General features: G+C 44.0%; 1 protein-coding gene across 1 annotated transcript in view; it reads right to left on the minus strand.

Moving 5' to 3' along the window:
- LOC146005246 (annexin-B12-like) overlaps nt 1-19,227 on the minus strand; it is a 76,647-nt gene that overhangs the window by 35,940 nt on the left and 21,480 nt on the right. Inside the window, exon 2 of the mRNA XM_083144336.1 lies at nt 202-372. Coding sequence (XP_083000462.1) covers nt 202-372 — 171 coding nt within the window. The remainder of the gene's footprint in view (nt 1-201; nt 373-19,227) is intronic.

Genomic DNA, 19,227 nt, shown 5'->3' on the forward strand with positions numbered 1-19,227 from the left:
CTGGAGGCCTGTTTTTTATTTCATTGCACCAGGGTAAAAAGCGCATACCCCTAAATGTATGCGGGCGGAGGCGGGTTCGTCAGGGGGTTCCTCCCTTTATTATTTTTTTATTGTTGTTGTTGTTATTATTAAATTCAAATTGAATTCAAAATATTTTGGCGTTGTATCCAAGTTCAGACTCGTCAGTGTCTGTTTACTTACGCTTCCGAACAACGTCTTGTACTTCTGCTTAACCCTTTGCCGCTGCTCGTTGCTGTGGGAGGTGATGACTTCTATGATGGCCCTCTCGTCGGTCCCAATGCCTCGGAAGGCTTTGTTCAGCTTCTGGGCTGCGCGTTCTGCGTTGAAATTCGCCGCTGGCCCAATTGTGCCCTGCAACGACATTTCATTATTGCTTTACTTGGCTTACAGAGGTTTGCAAGGCGCTTAAATGTCAAATTCTCTTCCAAGTACATTCTTACAAGCTAACGATGCTCTGATACCAAGACCCGCAGCTAGCATGAATCAGAATAAATAATGAATAGAATGGTCTACAGTAATACCAACATGAATGTCAAATTTGCTATAATATTAAGTATTCCTTCAGTAACTAAAATTAAACATTCAAGATAGTACTAGATTTGTTTTTAAGAATGAAACATAGTTTGTGATGTGTATCTTTAAAAATATAATTGTGAACAGAGATATACATAGCCTACTCTTTCTGTTGTAATGAGTCTGATTCCACAGCGTAATTGTTATCTCCAAACTGATTTATCTTCTCTCCCGTGAGTGATAAAATTAAGGAAATAGGTTGGTATCGCTTACTGTTGTTTCAGAACATTTCGAAGTGATCTTGTGTGGATGCTTATTGCTTTGTAGTTGGGGAAAGAATTTGTGAGGAAGTGTTTGTTGCTGGTGTTTGTGCTCTGAATTAATCGAAACGAACATGAATTTAGGAACGGTTGATACGCCGAAGTGATTGTTTGAGTCGGGTTATTAAGTTCACTTTTTGTACATATAGTTTAATCAGGACTGGGCCTACAGTTTAATGTGGGATTCGAACTGCCGTTGAATGTGCCTCAACCGGGTATTGAACCCGTGATTCCTTGACTGCAAGACGACACGCCATCCGGGAACCCAAAGAGGTGAATGTATTATTTAGAAATTTATATCTACTTCGCTTAGCTCGAGGAAGAAACGTGTAGAAATGAAAAATCGTGGAAGTGAGGCGACCAACATCCGATTTACCTGACTTTACATAATTATCTCATGGAGGCTTTGTGTGACACTTACAGAAGTTTGGAATACACCGTCCATGCATGTGTTTCTCTTGGATGGAGATTTTAATTTTTATGTCCCCTGTGTCAGAAGCGCCACCTTAATATGAATTGGGGTCGAGGCGCAAAATTTGAATCAACAATTATATTATATATATATATATATATATATATATAATAATAACTGTCTATAATCGCTTGCCTCCTTTGTCAGTCCACGCTTCGCTACTGGAAGGTACAGTGTAAAATAACTACTCAGTAAGTAAATTACTTCTTCCAATTCCAAACTTCACGAAATTAGAATACTGTTGTGAGTATATAAAAGCTAACTCACAGAGACGTCATACAAAATAAATTTGTCCACAAACAGGCATGCAAGCAACCTTGGATTTTGCATTTGAATCAGTCAATAGTACCCATATACAGTTTTAAAATGGCCGCTTGCTAGATCTAGATGTCTAACATGAGCAAACACTTATTTCTATTCCTTCAGTATGAGAAATTAGTGTAGTGTTTATATTGTAATAGAGATCTTCACATGCAAATAGGGTTCGGATTTATAGATACGTACTACGAGGGTCACTATTTATATTTTGAGCCTAACAATTTTTCGAAGTATTCTCCTTTATGGTCAATACACTTTTGCATTTGTTCGAACCATGTGTCAGTAGACCTAGTGGCCGGGTACTGAAACAACATTTGGGGCTCGGTGGGGCTCGCAGTGTTGCCAACTGTTTACTCGAAAAAATCACCAAGGTTTTTGTTGGTCTAACCTAACCTAAAGCAAGGAGCTGGCAATTTTGCTTGAGAGTTCACAAACCGGAAGTGGGGCTCGATCGCCTTAATGGATTTCTCTCGTAAGGCATGATCTCCACTTGATGGCGCAGTGTTGTCAACTCCTTACCCGAAAAAATCACCAAGGTTGTGGCGCTCGTTGTAGCCTTTTATGATGTATATTTTGAGGGGCAGAGTTGGCAACACTGTGGGCTCACTGTAGCCTTTTATGAGGGGGGGGGTTTATTGCCCTCTGTTTACATCTGGCAACACTACCGTAGATTTTTTGACAGTGTTGTTAACCTACTGGGTTTTTTCACTGTAAATTTTCATCAAAGGACCTGAGGGGTCCATGTATTTTTTATGTCTGGCAATACTGTTGGGGGCCTAGTGTTGGCGACACTGTGGGTTTACTGTAGCTTTTTATGAGGGGTACCTATTGCCCTCTGTTTACATCTGGCAACTCTATTGGATGTTCCTTTTTTTGAGGCTTGGGTTTTGCCAACCCATCCGAAGAAAATTCCACTATATGATCTTTCACTGGCTAAGCTAACCTACAAATAGGAGTTGGCAACACTGACGAGCATTAAATAATGATTTCGAGCCTCAAATGATGATTCGAGCCTCGTCGGTGTTGCCTACCCACTCTACAAAAATTCCACTATATGATATTTTGAAACTTTTGAATGCAACTTATCGTAATTTTCCAACTGTGGGACCAAATGTTTATATATCGTGAATTTTGTAAACCTCTTTCGGGAACAATGTGTCGCACACACACACGCGCGCGCGCGTGCCTGTATTGTGACGCAAGCAAACAAAAAAAACTTTGCGTGTTATTACAAAAAAAACTTTGACCGTATTCTTAAATAACTAACAAGGACAATGAATCTTTTTGGCTTCCGCAAACAGATCAACATGGAGACTGCACCGCCAAATTTCAATAACCTCTTACCTTCCGTATTATCTAAACTCAATGGTTTACTGATTGTTCATCTCAACAGCATTTGGACGAAACTGAATGACGATGTGGGCAAGATGTTTTATGTTTTTAATAACAATTTACATTTCTACGAAATTCCGATCGACGGGAAACTTCAAATCACCGTGAATCCGGAAAACGCAGGCGAAATCAAAATTTCTACCGGCAAGAATATTTTTCGAATCAAGCACGACAAGATGCTTTCTAACATTACGTACGATGTTTCTGCAGGAGATTATCTTTACATGGAACTTCTCGGAGATTACGACAAACTCATTCCTCTTTTTGTAGAATTACGAATCGTCTATCCTATTATAAATAACCGTTAACCAAAAATGCCTAACGACATTTTCGGCAACACCAAGCGTGTGGACCACGCAGAAGAGATTCTCATGTTGGACATTCGAGTTAAAAAGTTGAGGACCGATTTGATCGCTTTGCAGGAGACCTTAAACAAAAGTTTAGAGTCGGAAATCGCTACGCTCCAAACGCAATGTCTCGACCCTATTCTGAAAATCGATTCCGAACTGAAAACGCTCATAAAAAATTATGTCGACGTACCTTCTTACGACAGCGTTCAAAATATACAGTTGAGCGTGGATTCGCTTCAAAATGATTTGGCCAAATTACAGCAATTTCAATCGAAAAATGAAGATTTGGAAAAACTGAAACTCGAAATCGAAGAACGAACTTCCGCAATAGAAAAGAATTTCTCTGAACTTCAAACCGTCGTGAACGATATAGATGCAGAACGCTTGCATGTCGTCGTTTCCAAATTACAAGAAGAATTCACCGGCACGTTGGAAGAAATTAAATCCAAGTTACAGACTTTGGAAGATACCATGACGAACCTACCATCGTCGGACGAACTGCAGGTCATCGGTAAAAGCGTCGCGAACATAAAAATTCAATTGGAGGCCTATCAAGATTTCGAACACATTCAAACCACCATCGCTACGCTTCAGGCGTCCTTGGAATTGATCAACGAAGAAATTAAAAATATTCACGCTGAAGCGAGAGCGTTGACGAGCATTCAAGACACGTTAAGCACGGTTCAGCAGAAGATCGAATATTTAGAAAATTTGAACGTCGAAACGAATCTCGCTCATTTCCATCACGTACTCGACAACATACAGGGTGACTTGGAATCGTTACGGACGAGCGTGCCTTCGAGCGAAGATTTGGAAAAATTGAAAACGGCGGTGACGGCACTATCCGATTCGAGCGACATCAAAAGTTCATTGAGCGATCTCGAGAGTAGGGTGGCCAATCTCCCCACCTCCAAAGAATTGCACGCTTTGAAAAGAAACATATCTCGAATGCTGAAACGACTAGAAACGGAAACGGCGAACGTGGAACAGATTCGAGACGAAATTAGTTCGCTGGTGTCGACGCTGCCCACTTCGCAGAGCGTCGCCGACCTTCACACGCAGTTTACAGAGATGCGAAGGATCGTGAACGATCTTACCGAGAAGAGCTCGAAATTGAATCAAGTCGAGAACCTTCAGAACATCGTCGTCAACATCAGAGATCAAGTCGGAGTGCTGGAATCCACGCAGGAATCGACGCTGGCCTCTTTCGGTGCCAAGTTGCAAGAACTCAACGAAAACTACAAGCAGTTGAACGTGGAAGTGAAAATCAAACCGTCGTTTTCTGCCGTAACGGATACCATAGTCGAGCATTTGCTGCCCATCGAAAATAAACTCGGACAAGTTCACAGTAATCTGCTCGGCGTCGACACTAAATTCGCTAAACTGCATTCTTTGCAAGCCATCGAAATCAACAGCGTTCCCAATCAACAGAGAATCTCCACGTTCGTCGAAGGTAACAAACTGTACATGTTGCATCCTTATCATCCGTACTACAAGTTTCTCCTCGATGGCACAATTCAGATAAACGAATTTTCGTACTGGTCTCACGGCAGAAAAGCTAGCGTTCCTACCATGACTTTGATATCGAATCGTGGTGTCCAGAAAGCAGGAAACATTCCTCTGGCACGTTGGAACGAAACGCGCAACATATATGAAATACACGAAGACGAAGATCTCACCGTTTTCGACGTGAGTGCCGGCGATAAGCTGATCATTCAAAACACGAGCGAAGTGCCACCCTCTTTGAATCCCATCACGCTTGTGCTTCTCTTGAAACGTAATCTCTAAAAAAATGTCTAGGCAAGCCATCGTCGAAGAATTGCATAAACCTGCACGCCGCAACTACGAACGTTTGGCTGTGGTAACCAAGGGCATCGACGACCTCTGGCAAAGCGACCTCGTGGAGATGAGTAGCGGCAATTTGAAAAACGTACATGAATTGAACAAGGGCAACAAGTACCTCCTCACCGTCATAGACACATTTTCGAAATTCGCATGGGCTCTACCTTTGAAGGCGAAAACGGGAACGTGCGTCACGGAAGCATTCAAATTAATTTTTCGCGAAAGCGGCGGCAGACAACCACGGTTTCTGCAAACGGACAACGGTAAAGAATTTTACAACACCGTATTCCAAAAGTTTATTCAAAAACACAAGATTCGACATTATTCGACCTTCAGTCACATCAAAGCCAGCATCGTGGAAAGATTTAATCGAACCTTGAAAACACACATGTGGAAACGATTCACGCTTCGGGGAAATTACAAATGGGTCGACATCCTGCCGGAACTCGTCGACACCTATAATGATACGGTACACAGAACGATAGGCATGAAGCCAGCTGACGTTACGAAATCTGACGAGCAGCGTTTAATTTCTACCGTTTACTGTCCAAAATACACACCCACGACAAAAAAAGCTAAATACAAATTTGGAGACCAGGTGAGGATCAGCAAATTCAAACGCACCTTCGAGAAGGGATTTACAAAAAATTGGAGCACGGAACTTTTTACCGTGGTTCGAGTTTTACCCGGAAACCGACACACGTATATAATAAAAGATAGTAGCGGCGAGATTTTGAAAGGAAGATTTTACGAAGAGGAAATCTCTAAAACGAAACACCCCGACACGTACCTCATCGAGAAAGTATTGCGTAGGAAAGGTGACAAACTGTTTGTCAAATGGCTGGGACTTCCGGAAAAGAGTTGGATCGACGCAAACGAAGTGATCTTGTGAGTACGTGGAACGTGGTGAAGCGTCTACCGGATCCGGAAAGTCAAACGAGAAAAAAAAAGAACGGTGAGTTGCTTCCCGACAGCATCCGCTGTCTGATCGTAGGTCCTTCGGGGTGTGGGAAAACGACACTGCTCGTGGACAATTTTCTCCTCGCACCGAATTGGTTAGATTGGAAGAACAGGCACCTGTACGTGTTCTCGAAAAGTTTGGAGCAATCCAAATACCAGCAACTGATGAAACTGTACGATGGTCTGGATATTGCAACGTTCGCCTCGGAAATAAAACCACTCGACGATTGTCGTGAAAATTCAGTCGTTGTGTTCGACGACGCCATCCTGGAAAATCAAAATGAAATTCGCAACTTTTTCACGCAAGGTCGTCACAAAGAAATGGATTGCTTTTACCTAGCTCAAACGTTTTCCAAAATTCCAAAACAGTTACTACGCGACAACGCTAATTTCATATGTTTGTTTCGTCAAGATCACACCAACCTCAAGCACGCGTACGATGACTACGTAGGCGGAGACATGAACTACAATCAATTTTCGGAACGCTGCTGCTCTACTTGCTGGAACGGTGACGATTTCGGATTCGTGACGATCGACATGACGAGAAAACCCAACGACGGAAAATACAAAACAAAATCAACGACTTTCTAAACGTTGCAACGTTGTGAGAAACGACGTATATAAATAACGTCATGACGAAACGAAAAATCGAAGACGAAAATCTCAAGCTTCGCGATTACCTCGCGAAACGCTTCAAAGGTTGGAAATCCGAGAATCGTGGATTCTACGAAGAGAAGAAACGTCAGGATCAACCTGTGATCGATGCCATCAGCGGTCTAGGTAAAGAAATTAAAAGTGTCACGGAACAAAATAAAAATTTGATCAACGAACTCGTACCGCTCGCAGCTAAAAGTTACGCCGTACCCACGCCCATTTCGAGCATTCCTTCGACGCCGTTCGAACTGAAGGATGCACCGACACGACGTCGAGCCATTGGCAGCACGTCTTCGGATAAGATCGAGTTGGGGCCTTTGGCACGAGACTACCTGAGCACGGGGAAATTCGACAAGGATGAAGTGTTCGGATTGTACCCCAGCATGGAAACCAGCGAAGGCGGCGGTGTGGTGTGGAAGATTGGGAAACCGAAGGTCACCTTCGAAGGCAACGACATTAAAGTCAATTTAGGCGACAAGGATAGTTGGAACAGGTATCCGGGTACGGTGGGACTGTGGGAACTCGTCGCCAAAAAGCAGCCGAAAGATTACACCGACGAAGATTACCAAAGTTACAAGGAAATTCTGATCATGACGGATGCCTTGTACCAGAACAACGACGCCTCGCAGAATAGGGTGAAATCGAGCAGCGGCGAGAAGTACAGGAATCTCATCAAACCGATTTGGAACCAGGTCAAAACAGGCAGCGGCGTCAAACGCTACAACACGTTACCCAAAGAATTCGTTTGGGTGGACGACGTTAGGAAACTCGTGGACCGATTGTTGGTGATAGCCGGCGAAGAGAATGCAGGCAATCGTAATTTCTACAACGAGAAGGTTGGCATCGTGGACATGATCAGCACGAAACTTTCCAACTTCATCGTGAACGATGACAAGGGCATAGGTTACCTGATCAAAATCATCAACACGCTGCCTCCGAGATTCTGGAACGTGGCCGAAGGAAAGGGACTCGTGAACGACATCATCAACAAGTTACCTTTCGAGATGCATCTACCTGGCTACCAGTACTGCGGACCGGGTACCAAACTCGAGAAAAGATTGGAGAGAGGAGACAAGGGTGTGAATCCGTTGGACGCGGCATGCAAAGATCACGACATCGCCTACAACACCACGCAGACGGATCTGAACGCACGTCACGAAGCAGACAAAAAATTGGAACATGCAGCTTTCGAAAGGTTCGTGAGCAGAGACGCATCGCTGGGTGAACGGGTCGCCGCACTGGGTACCACCATCGCCATGAACACGAAACAAAAATTGGGGTGGGGTATATAAATAACATACCGTAAAAAAACTACACAAGAAAAAATCTCAGAATATATATATAAATAACATACCGTGAAAATAACACATAGAGCATCAACATGAAGCCCAAGGGTGTCGTGTACCAGATACCATACTCCAATCTAAAAAATCTAGGTGCCCTCGATGGGTTACTCACCAAGAAACAACGCGAGAAGAAACGTTCTTGCTTGTCGAAAGGACACGGAATGAAATTACTGCTCAGCACACCTCAATTGAAAAGATTGCAGCGTTCGCGGAAACAGCAAAAGATCGGAGGTTTCATATTCAGCATCCCGGCCATCCTAGCAGCATTGGGGGCCGTTGGAAGTTTGGCCGGTGGAAGTGCCGCCATCGCGAAAACCGTCATCGACTCGAAGAAGAACAAGGCCGAGTTGGAAGAACAGAAACGTCACAACCTGGCCATGGAGAAGAAAGGGGGGAAGGGCGTGATGAAGAAGTTTAAAAAAAAGAAACAACGGCTCTCACCAACCGAGACATTGAATCTCTGATCGAACCGTTACAAATCAAACACTTCAGAGGAGTTTTCATGTCCGACTCGTTACCTTCAACCGTTAAAAGAAGAGAATGCGGAGTAGTCAACTTGGACGGTCAAGAAAATCCAGGCACGCATTGGATATGTTACCACAAAAATGATGATAAAGCATTCGTTTTCGATTCTTTCGGAGGTGTTCCACCTACAAATTTAATTCATTATCTGAAAACGAACAAAACCTCTATATACTACAACGACGAACGCATTCAAAATTTCGGAGACGTGAACTGCGGCCATCTCTGCCTCTCCGTGCTCGCGTTTCTCTCTAAAATAAATAACCCTACGATCGAGGATTTCCAGAAAGCATTGTGGAACCTCAAACAGCATCACTAGGATGGGCGTGTTCCATCTCACGAGCGAATCTTCAATCTTGAAACTCACGCTGCACGACGACATCGTCTATCCTAAATCCGTGGCTCTGCGTGCATTCTACAGCATGTACCTCATACCTAACGTCACGCAGCACAACAACAAAATTAGCGTCGGAAGCGAACACATCGTCGTCACGCCAGGACAATACAATCTTTCCACTTTGCAAGCTCAATTACCCAAAGGTACATACCTTTCTCAAAATTCGGTCACGCACAGAGTGGAAATCCTATCCGCGACGGAGACCGTGGACCTGGGCACCATGGGAGAGCTTTTAGGTTTCGAGAACAACCACCCAAAACTCGAAGCTGGCATCAAGCACGTTGCAACCAACATTCCTAAATTCTTGGCCATAGAGACTCTGAACGTACACTGCAACGTGGCGGAAGGCATGATCACGAAATCTTCGGACGGATTATTAGGAAGTCACAAGCAGACGGGAATCATAGCCACTTTCAAACCAAGTTCCGAGTTCATGGAACCGATCATCTACACGCCCTCTTCGCCGATCTATTTTCCAGTATGTCGCAACCGCATAGACGACATAGAGTTGGTGGTGACGAACGAGAAAGGAGACGTGGTGGATTTCGCAGGTGCCACTACGACGGCCATCGTGGAGATCAACGTATAATAAATAACCATACATGTAAAATGGAGCAAATCGAAAGTTACGAATTGCAATCTTTCCCTCCCAACCGTCGCACGTTCGCCAATCTGAACGAAGCGAACAGGGAGATCGAATACGACGTGGACGTAGGCGACGGGTTCATTCATCCTCACAGAGCGGACCTCTACCTTCAATTCGACGTGGTGAAGAAGGAAAGCGGAGACGCGTTTCCCGCAGCAGCAAACTTGATACTCGTGGACAACTTCGTGCCTCACCTGTTCTTGCAGGTGGAGGTGAGGAAACACAACACCGTCATCGACAGAATAGATTATCCAGGCATCACGTCGACGGCAGTGGGAACGTTGAAATTATCCAAAACGGACGCAGCGTACTACCAGGCCGGGGGATTCGAAGCCGGGACCAAAATATCGACGAAAAGTCACACGGTGCTCTTTCCCATGCGTCTGCTGCCTGGTTTCTTCTCGGACTACAAGGAGATCATGTGGAAGGGAGGACTGAGGATCACGTTTCGAAGAGCGGCCAACGACAACGACGCACTGATGCGATACGCTACTTTGGGTCCGGACGGCACCACGCCGATAGCCAACACTTTACCCGAAGCGGCGAAATGCGTCATCCGGAGCATGGAATTGAGAATGCCTGTGGTGGAATACGAAACGAACTACGCCCTCAAGTACAAAGCGGAGATCTTGAAAAGTCCGCAGGTGCCGATTCACTTTCACGGTTACCAGTGCGTGCAGAAGATGGCGTCGGGAAGTCACATGGAATTCGACGTGACGACACAGTTCAACAACATACAGTTCGACATGCCAGATTTCGTCGTAGTGCTTTTTCAGACCGGACGCGATAACGATCAGGAAAAAGATTCCAGCAAGTTCGACGACTGCAAGATCAAGAACGTTTATCTGAAGAACGGTAGGAACGAAGTGTTCCCGCGCGAGAATTACAACCTCGACATGACCAAAGACGATTACCTCAAACTTTACGAAGCTTACACGGCTTACAAACGCGTGACCGAGGGAAGCGTGGACGTGTACTACGCGCCCAACGAATTCAAAGCACGGAGACCCATGACCGTCATCAACACATCTAAGAGGAAGCAAGTGGTGGTCAACGATCGTACCAACATCAAGATTGTATGCGAGTTCCACGATGCCTTGCCTGCAGATACTCTGTGCAGTGTCATTCTTATTGCAGAGAAAACATTTGTGTATGACGTCAAGAATGAAAGAGTGACTGAACAGTTTTAAATAAATAAAAAAAAAAAAATAGCACACAATAAGAAATGTGGAATTTTATATATATAAGTATAAATTGCAATTAGCAGTTTCCAGAAGTTTAATTTTGCTGTGCGATGCATGCATGTAATCGAGGAAATGGAAGTAAATTAAAATTGTTTTTTTCGCATTGCCTATTACTTTTTGTTACACTCTGGGCAGGCCTTACTAGTTTGGAGGCGATAGTGGCCCCACGGAAGTGTATGGACCCCACATTCAAGAATACACCTTTTGTCGTCGTGTGCATCCAGAGCAACTTTCCTGACAATATTAGTTGTAAGCACATGATCGACGCTTTGGATACGATGCTCTTTTTGTAGAATGGGCGATTTTGTTCTGAGGCACTCGAGGTAATCCTCAAACTTGAGGTGCTCCCGAACCACTTGCCTGCTTACACCCTTTGCCTTTTTTGTTATAGAACCCTCAGCTCGGATCGCATAGGCTTTGGCACGAAGTCCAGCAAACTCCACAATCACATCCCCGTCTTTCTCGTCCTTGAGTTTGCCGGGTATTTTTTTGTTCCGGGGCAGAATTCCATACCGGTTTAGCTGGGGATAGCCCGATGTGTCGAAGAGCTTGACAAGAGCTGAAACTTTGGCTATATCACCATACGCATCGGCCGTGCGAACATGGTACACCAAGCTGTCTGTGTCTGTGTAGAGGAGCGAGATATTGTGGTTGTAGTGTGCACGTAGTATGCCGTAATATGTCTCGAACATGCACAACTTGCTCAGATCCAAAACTGCAGCTCCCACATAGATGGGCTTGTTGAGTAGCACCTTGCCCCGGTTCATGTGAATCAGAGACATCTGTTCGTTGTAAATTGTTCGAGACCCGAACAGCGGGCTTGCAACAAGTCGACGACACTGTGTTTTCTTCGTCACCAACCTCACATCAACGCGATTTCGCACATTCTCCATGGTCTTCCCAAATACCGCATTGTTCATTAATTTGAAAAAATCGCGATCAAGTTCCGAAGTGGCAGCAGTGCGATGGTTGGTGTTCAGTTCGATGTACGGCTTCAACCATGGAGACTGCCTGAACAAGAGCACGTCGTAAACTGCTTTGACCGAGACCCCTTGCTGCATTAACCACTGGAGGTTCCGGTAGTGTAGCACATAATGCTTTTTGGGCTCCAAGTCCATGACGAGCTTCGGTTGATCCGAGCCAGGTGGACACTTCAATTCCGGAGCAGGCGAAAGGTCGCAGAATGTATCCTGCAGCTTCTCGGGGAAGTCAAGGTCCACCTCGGCGAAGAACCCATGTTCTGAATCGTCGAAGCTTTCGATGTCGAAGTTGGAGGGGTCAGCCCACTCAAACTGTCCTGTTGGGAGTGGCTGCATCATGGAGTGCCCGTAAAGATTATTCACGTCAGTGTACATGATGTAGCTTGATGGTTGGGAGGGGTCGTAACCAGTGGCCATGTGGTGATTGTTGGCGTGTGCGAAGCGTTGCGACACTTGGACCATGCCGCCCCGGATAGCTTTCTCGATGAAAAGCATGATATCATTATCGGAGATAAGTGAAAGTTTAACTTTAGTCAGCAGGAGCATGGCCGACCATGCCAGTCCAGGAAGGCTGTAAAAATATACAGGGTCCAGGTTGTAAATGTTTATCGCAGTTGCCCGAAACGCCTGGAACACATCGGCAAGAAGCGTCACATCAAGCTTCAGGTATGCATCGTGGTAATCACCGAAAGTTCGGCAACCCAACTCGACCCACATAGACTGAGCATGCTTGTACTCCTCGTCGGTAATACCTGAACCTCTCAGCTGGCTGTAGAACTTATCCTGGGGAGGCAGCAACTCTTCTTCGAACTTGGAAGGGTCTGTGACGTATTCGTAGGGGTAGACCCCTTTACGTCTGATGAGTGCGACATCTAAGTTCGGGAAACTTGATGTGGTAATGGCTAGTTGGTCGTCTCTGAGCTTCCCAGCAAGAGCATCGAGGCTTGCCTGGAGGAACCTCAGAGAGTCGAGGAACCGAAGCTCGATGCTGCTGCTTGAGTCGGGGATCGGCACCCACTTGCTGATGCTAATATAACGCTCCTCGTTCTGTGCCAGGACATTGATTCTCGCATTGTCGTACCCTAGATGTGTGACCAAGTGATGGAAATCATATCCCGAGCCGTTGTGAAAAAAGACCGGTATGAAGCGCGGGTCCCTGGCTCTCAAGTTACATCTGTTGCACCACGGGCCAATGTAGCTTCCGGTCCCATAATGGTCATGGTGGTGGACCTTTTTGTTATCGTCAGTGAAGACCGAGTTGCAAACAGGACAATTTAGAGCCATTTCGTGCTGATGCTTGTTTTTGGGAGACAGAGGCAGCATGGGCTTGGGGGCCAACAGCACCTTCCCTATCTTGATGGCTTCCTGTTGCATTCTCTCCAGGAAGTGTTTGGCCGGGTCGGGACCGCGATACACATAGGGCTCGGAGGCAATATGTTGGTCTCGCCACACCACAACATAGGAGTAACTCGAGGCCTCGTGGATTTGGAAAGGAATGGTAGAGGATGTTTCGGGGTTGGGCTCGCAGTTAGACAGAGGTTGAAGAAAGGCCTCGAAGTCTGCTACAATATAAGCAGGATGCTTCACCATAGCACTGTGCATGCGAAAGCACTCTACTGCACCAGGTTCGGGCAGGATAATTCGTGCAGGCTTCTTGGTACTACAGTAGAGCATGTGGCGAGCTAGCTTCTCAGCAGCAATGTTGGGACCTCTGATGCGCCGGTAATCCTGCTGTTCTCGATTATGAAATGTAGCCAAGCACCTGCGACACACCTCGACGTGGGTTTTGCCTTTGCTCCGTTGGGTCGAAACAAGCCGAGAGAGGGAACGGATAAGAGTGTAATGGTGATGGGTTTCGTCCTTGATGAGCAGGAGGTTGATTTCTCGTACCTCGTTGTTGTTGCTCACGTTGCTCACCCGGATGGGGTGGACCTCATTTTCGTTCTCGGTGAGACCGTAAACATTGATGGCTAATTGCAGGCCCAACAAGTCACGAGCACTAACCTCAAACTTGCGAATATGCGAGACTTCTACAGGGTAGGCAATCCCGGCCATTGCATCCTCCAGTTCCGACTCATACTGCGTGTAGTGGTTAACACGACGTGGATTGTTTTCCCTAGGTATAGGGTGCAATGCTGCCAGCACCGACCAGAGGAAGCATTTGGTGTCTTTGTTCTGAATATTGAGAACAGCTTTCCTTGCTTCAACCTCGGGCGGCAGGGCAATATAGCTAGACCCTGCCAGTGGCAGGAACTTGCTAAGTGTCAGACAAAGTTCGTGGGGGTCGCCACACAGCGAACCGCCCGAGCCTTTAGCCTGATGCTCCTCGTGCTTTGCCACAAACTCCTCGACAAACTTGTCGTAGATGCTGTCGAGGTCAGTGACATCTGCCTGATGCAGTGTTTTTGCTTTTGTGGCATGGAAGAATTTATATATTTCATCAGACGGTTTCTTATACTTGCAGCATAGCACAGCATAGAATTTAGTGGAGTATGTAGCCAATGCATCGTTGAGGATGGATATTATCTTAGCTCGCTCGCTCTCCAGAAAACTACGCACATCGCATGAGCTGTCTGATGTTATGTTAAAGTCTTCTAATAAATGCTCAAACGCAAATCGGTCTGCTTTCTTCGCCAGCTTGACGCGTTTGGCAGGTGGCGATGCATCGAAGGAGGTTACTTCTACCTTTCGCTTGGAAGGTTGCGGTAGAGATGTTCCAATGCTCTTACAAGTAAGCTGGTGTCGCTTGAAGTTGGCAATAGATTTATTTTTTCCACACTTAGAGCACAATTTGGTTGCAGATATTCGCTTTCCCGGCACACAAGTACGACAGTGCCTTTGAAAATGTTTACTTGACACAGCAATTTGGCACGTAGGGCAATTTTTTTCAGAACGCATAATGCAGAGATTTTTTGGGGGTATGTTATTTAATACCTAATGCTGTGCAATGCAAAATATAATTGTTCACTTTTTTTTAACTATTTTCTATGACCTTATTTGGGTTTTTTTCTACCAAATTATATGCTTCTAGTCTCCTATACAATACAATATACGTACAATATTGTCAACGTAGGGCAATTTTTTACAGAACGCATAATGCAGAGATTTTATGGGGGTATGTTATTTAATATCCAATGCTGTGCAATGCAAAATATAATTGTTCACTTTTTTTTTTTTAACTATTTTCTATGACCTTATTTGGGTTTTTCTACCAAATTATATGCTTCTAGTCTCCTATACAATACAATATACGTACAATATTGTCAACAGTATCATATTTGAGCAGGTCGCTTGTCACGTAAACACTACAGCTCACAGGTTGGTAAAATCTGACATGAAAGCAGATAATACGCTTATGCCTTATTTATATATAATTTTCACGGGCGTACAATATTGTCAAGAGTATCATATTTGAGCAGGTCGCTTGTCACCTAAACACTACAGCTCACAGGTTGGGAAATTTGACATGAAAGCAGATAATACGCTTAAGTCTTATTTATATATAATTTTCACGGGCGTACAATATTATCAAGAGTATCATATTTGAGCAGGTCGCTTGTCACGTAAACACTACAGCTCACAGGTTGGGAAAATCTGACATGAAAGCAGATAATACGCTTATGCCTTATTTATATATAATTTTCACGGGCGTACAATATTTGTCAACAGTATCATATTTGAGCAGGTCGATTGTCACGTAAACACTACAGCTCACAGGTTGGGAAAATCTGACATGAAAGCAGATAATACGCTTATGCCTTATTTATATATAATTTTCACGGGCGTACAATATTATCAAGAGTATCATATTTGAGCAGGTCGCTTGTCACCTAAACACTACAGCTCACAGGTTGGGCAAATCTGACATGAAAGCAGATAATACGCTTATACCTTATTTATATATAATTTTCACGGGGCGTACAATATTGTCAACAGTATCATATTTGAGCAGGTCGCTTGTCACGTAAACACTACAGCTCACAGGTTGGGAAAATCTGACATGAAAGCAGATAATACGCTTATGCCTTATTTATATATAATTTTCACGGGCGTACAATATTATCAAGAGTATCATATTTGAGCAGGTCGCTTGTCACGTAAACACTACAGCTCACAGGTTGGGCAAATCTGACATGAAAGCAGATAATACGCTTATACCTTATTTATATATAATTTTCACGGGGCGTACAATATTATCAAGAGTATCATATTTGAGCAGGTCGCTTGTCACGTAAACACTACAGCTCACAGGTTGGGAAAATCTGACATGAAAGCAGATAATACGCTTATGCCTTATTTATATATAATTTTCACGGGCGTACAATATTTGTCAACAGTATCATATTTGAGCAGGTCGTTTTCGTAGAGCTCTCTTTTTCCATCTTCCCTCTATACAGTGAAGCTGTAGAAGACACAATTAGCTAACCTAGCATACAACATACTTTCCTAATTAATATGGATATTGTCACACATTCCTCTTATTTTATACTGTTGTAAATGGAAAAGATTATGTACGACAAATGTTTTGTACATTATAGGGAAAAAATGCAAAATATCCCCCAACTTTAATTCGATCCACCTCTGAATCGAATTTTTACATATTCTCACGCCGCTACACATTGTTCTATTTTGCTTCTTTTACTTGCCTTGCTTAATTAACTCTCGCTAATTAGCATTTTTTTTGGAAGAAGTCAAATAGAACAACATATGGCGGTATGAGAAATATGCAAATTAAAGAATATTTTAGTAATATAAGGGCCCTAGCAATTAGCTTCGTCGACTAAGAGTACTCTTTTAAACATCTTCAGCTAATCGTATTACTACGCAAGGACGTTTAAAATTTTTGGGTGTTGAAAAAGTTTGACCCTACTTTTTATTTCTATTGTTTGCTAATAGATGGCGCTAATAGTACCCCCTCCCCTCCCTCTCCCCTCTTCTCCTCTGCTGTATGACAAATAGCACAAACATAAAAATCAAGATTTTGGAGAGCAAAACATAAAATTTGCATGCATCTGATATCGAACTGGGAACTTTTATCTTTCGGGGAGTCAACATTATTTTTTTTTACTCAGTCGTCATATAACATGAACACACGCAAATATTCACATGTAAAGGTAAAAAAGGTAAAGTGTTCCCCTGTGCTTAGCACCACGCCATGAAGGCGTATAGGGGGTGTGGGGGTAACGCCCCACACTTTCTTGATCCGGTCGTGAGTGGGGGTGATGTGATCAGCATCACGCCCCTGACCGCCTTTACCCCCCAGGGTTTCCCCCAGGTACCCATGTTATTCGACGCTGGGTGGGCGCCGGGGCCGCTTTATATTCACATGTGCTTTTTATTATTTTGTGTTCGGTAAGTACAAGTATATTCTTACATAAATTATTGTTTAATTTAATAAATTGTAAACTCGGAGCCTGCTATACTAACACTCCTTCTGTCTATTGAAAGCGAATGTTGCGTGCATGCGGAAATAACACAGAAAAAAAAAGCGGATGGAAGCAATTTAAAATCAGTTGAGCAAGGTTAGTATTACGAGAGCGTAAAAACACGTGCTTCCATTCAACTTCGAAAAATAAGAATAAATGTGTGCATACAGAACACATATGCTTTCTTTTCACAGTTGTAAAATCATATAAATTGTACATGAAGTAAGTTGCGGGAAGGCTCTCTCTTTTATGTCTGTGTATATGTTGTACAATTAGGTACAAGTATTGTACAATTAGGTACAAATTGTTGTACAATTATTTTCCCCAGTTGCCCAGTTGGAGTTGGGGGCATAACACTGGTACTATTTGTAATAACAGTGCTTACTCATGTATTTTGTTTAATATTTTATTTCAAAGTCACTGTCAGAAACTAGTGTTGCCAGTTCCTGGATGTAGGTTTACCTACTCTGTTGGTTGTCACTGTTAAGCTCCCAGTATTCGTACAGCATAAAAAGCTATAACCTTAAAGCAAGCCTCAAGCAAGGTTGCCAGCCCCTTGCTTTAGGTTAGGTTAGACCAAGAAGAAAAAGGCTGTAGGTGGGTTGTCGGTTGTTTAACTCTTCCCTCTCTCTTCTCTCTCTTTTGTAAAAAGTCATGGTAAAAGTACCAGTAGGTTGGCAACCTTGCTTTATGCACTGTAAGGCAAGCCTCAAGCAAGGTTGCCAGCTCCTTGCTTGAGGCTAGGTTAGACCAAAAAAGCTGTAGGTAGGTTGTCGGTTGTTTAACTCTTCCCTCTCTCCTTCTCTCTCTCTTTTGTAAAAGGCTATGGCAAAAGTACCAGTAGGTTGGCAACCTTGCTTTATGCACTGTAAGGCAAGCCTCAAGCAAAGTTGCCAGCTCCTTGCTTTAGGTTAGGTTAGACCAAGAAGAAAAAGGCTGTAGGTGGGTTGTCGGTTGTTTAACTCTTCCCTCTCTCTTCTCTCTCTTTTGTAAAAAGTCATGGTAAAAGTACCAGTAGGTTGGCAACCTTGCTTTATGCACTGTAAGGCAAGCCTCAAGCAAGGTTGCCAGCTCCTTGCTTGAGGCTAGGTTAGACCAAAAAAGCTGTAGGTAGGTTGTCGGTTGTTTAACTCTTCCCTCTCTCCTTCTCTCTCTCTTTTGTAAAAGGCTATGGCAAAAGTACCAGTAGGTTGGCAACCTTGCTTTATGCACTGTAAGGCAAGCCTCAAGCAAAGTTGCCAGCTCCTTGCTTTAGGTTAGGTTAGACCAAAAACCTTGGTGATTTTTTTCGAGTAAGATGTTGCTAATACTGCAAGAAAATAGGGGGGGGTTTATGCCTTACAAGAGCAAACCATTAAGACAAGACTCAAGCAAAGTTGCCAGCTCCTTGCTTTAGGTTAGGTTAGACCAAAAACCTTGGTGATTTTTTTCGAGTAAGATGTTGCTAATACTGCAAAAAAATAGGGGGGGGGGTTTATGCCTTACAAGAGCAAACCATTAAGGCAAGACTCAAGCAAGATTGCCAGCTACTTGCTTTAGGTTAGGTTAGACCAAAAACCTTGGTGATTTTTTCGAGTATGGAGTTGGCAACACTGATCATGCCTTACAAGAGAAATCCATTAAGGCGATCGAGCCCCACATGATGATTCGAGCCCCAAATGAGGGTTCAGTACCGGGCCACTAGGTCTACTTGTGTCAAAGCAGTTTTTCCAATCTTCTTGAGACACCTCCATAATATTGTTTTTGAACGCATCAACGGCGTCTTCCGCCGACGAAAATCGTTGTCCACGCAATTTATTCTTGGCATTCGGGAACAAGAAGAAG

This window comes from Lepisma saccharinum, chromosome 23, assembly GCF_977018435.1.
Source record: "Lepisma saccharinum chromosome 23, izLepSacc3.1, whole genome shotgun sequence".
Classification (NCBI taxonomy): Eukaryota; Metazoa; Arthropoda; class Insecta; order Zygentoma; family Lepismatidae; genus Lepisma; species Lepisma saccharinum.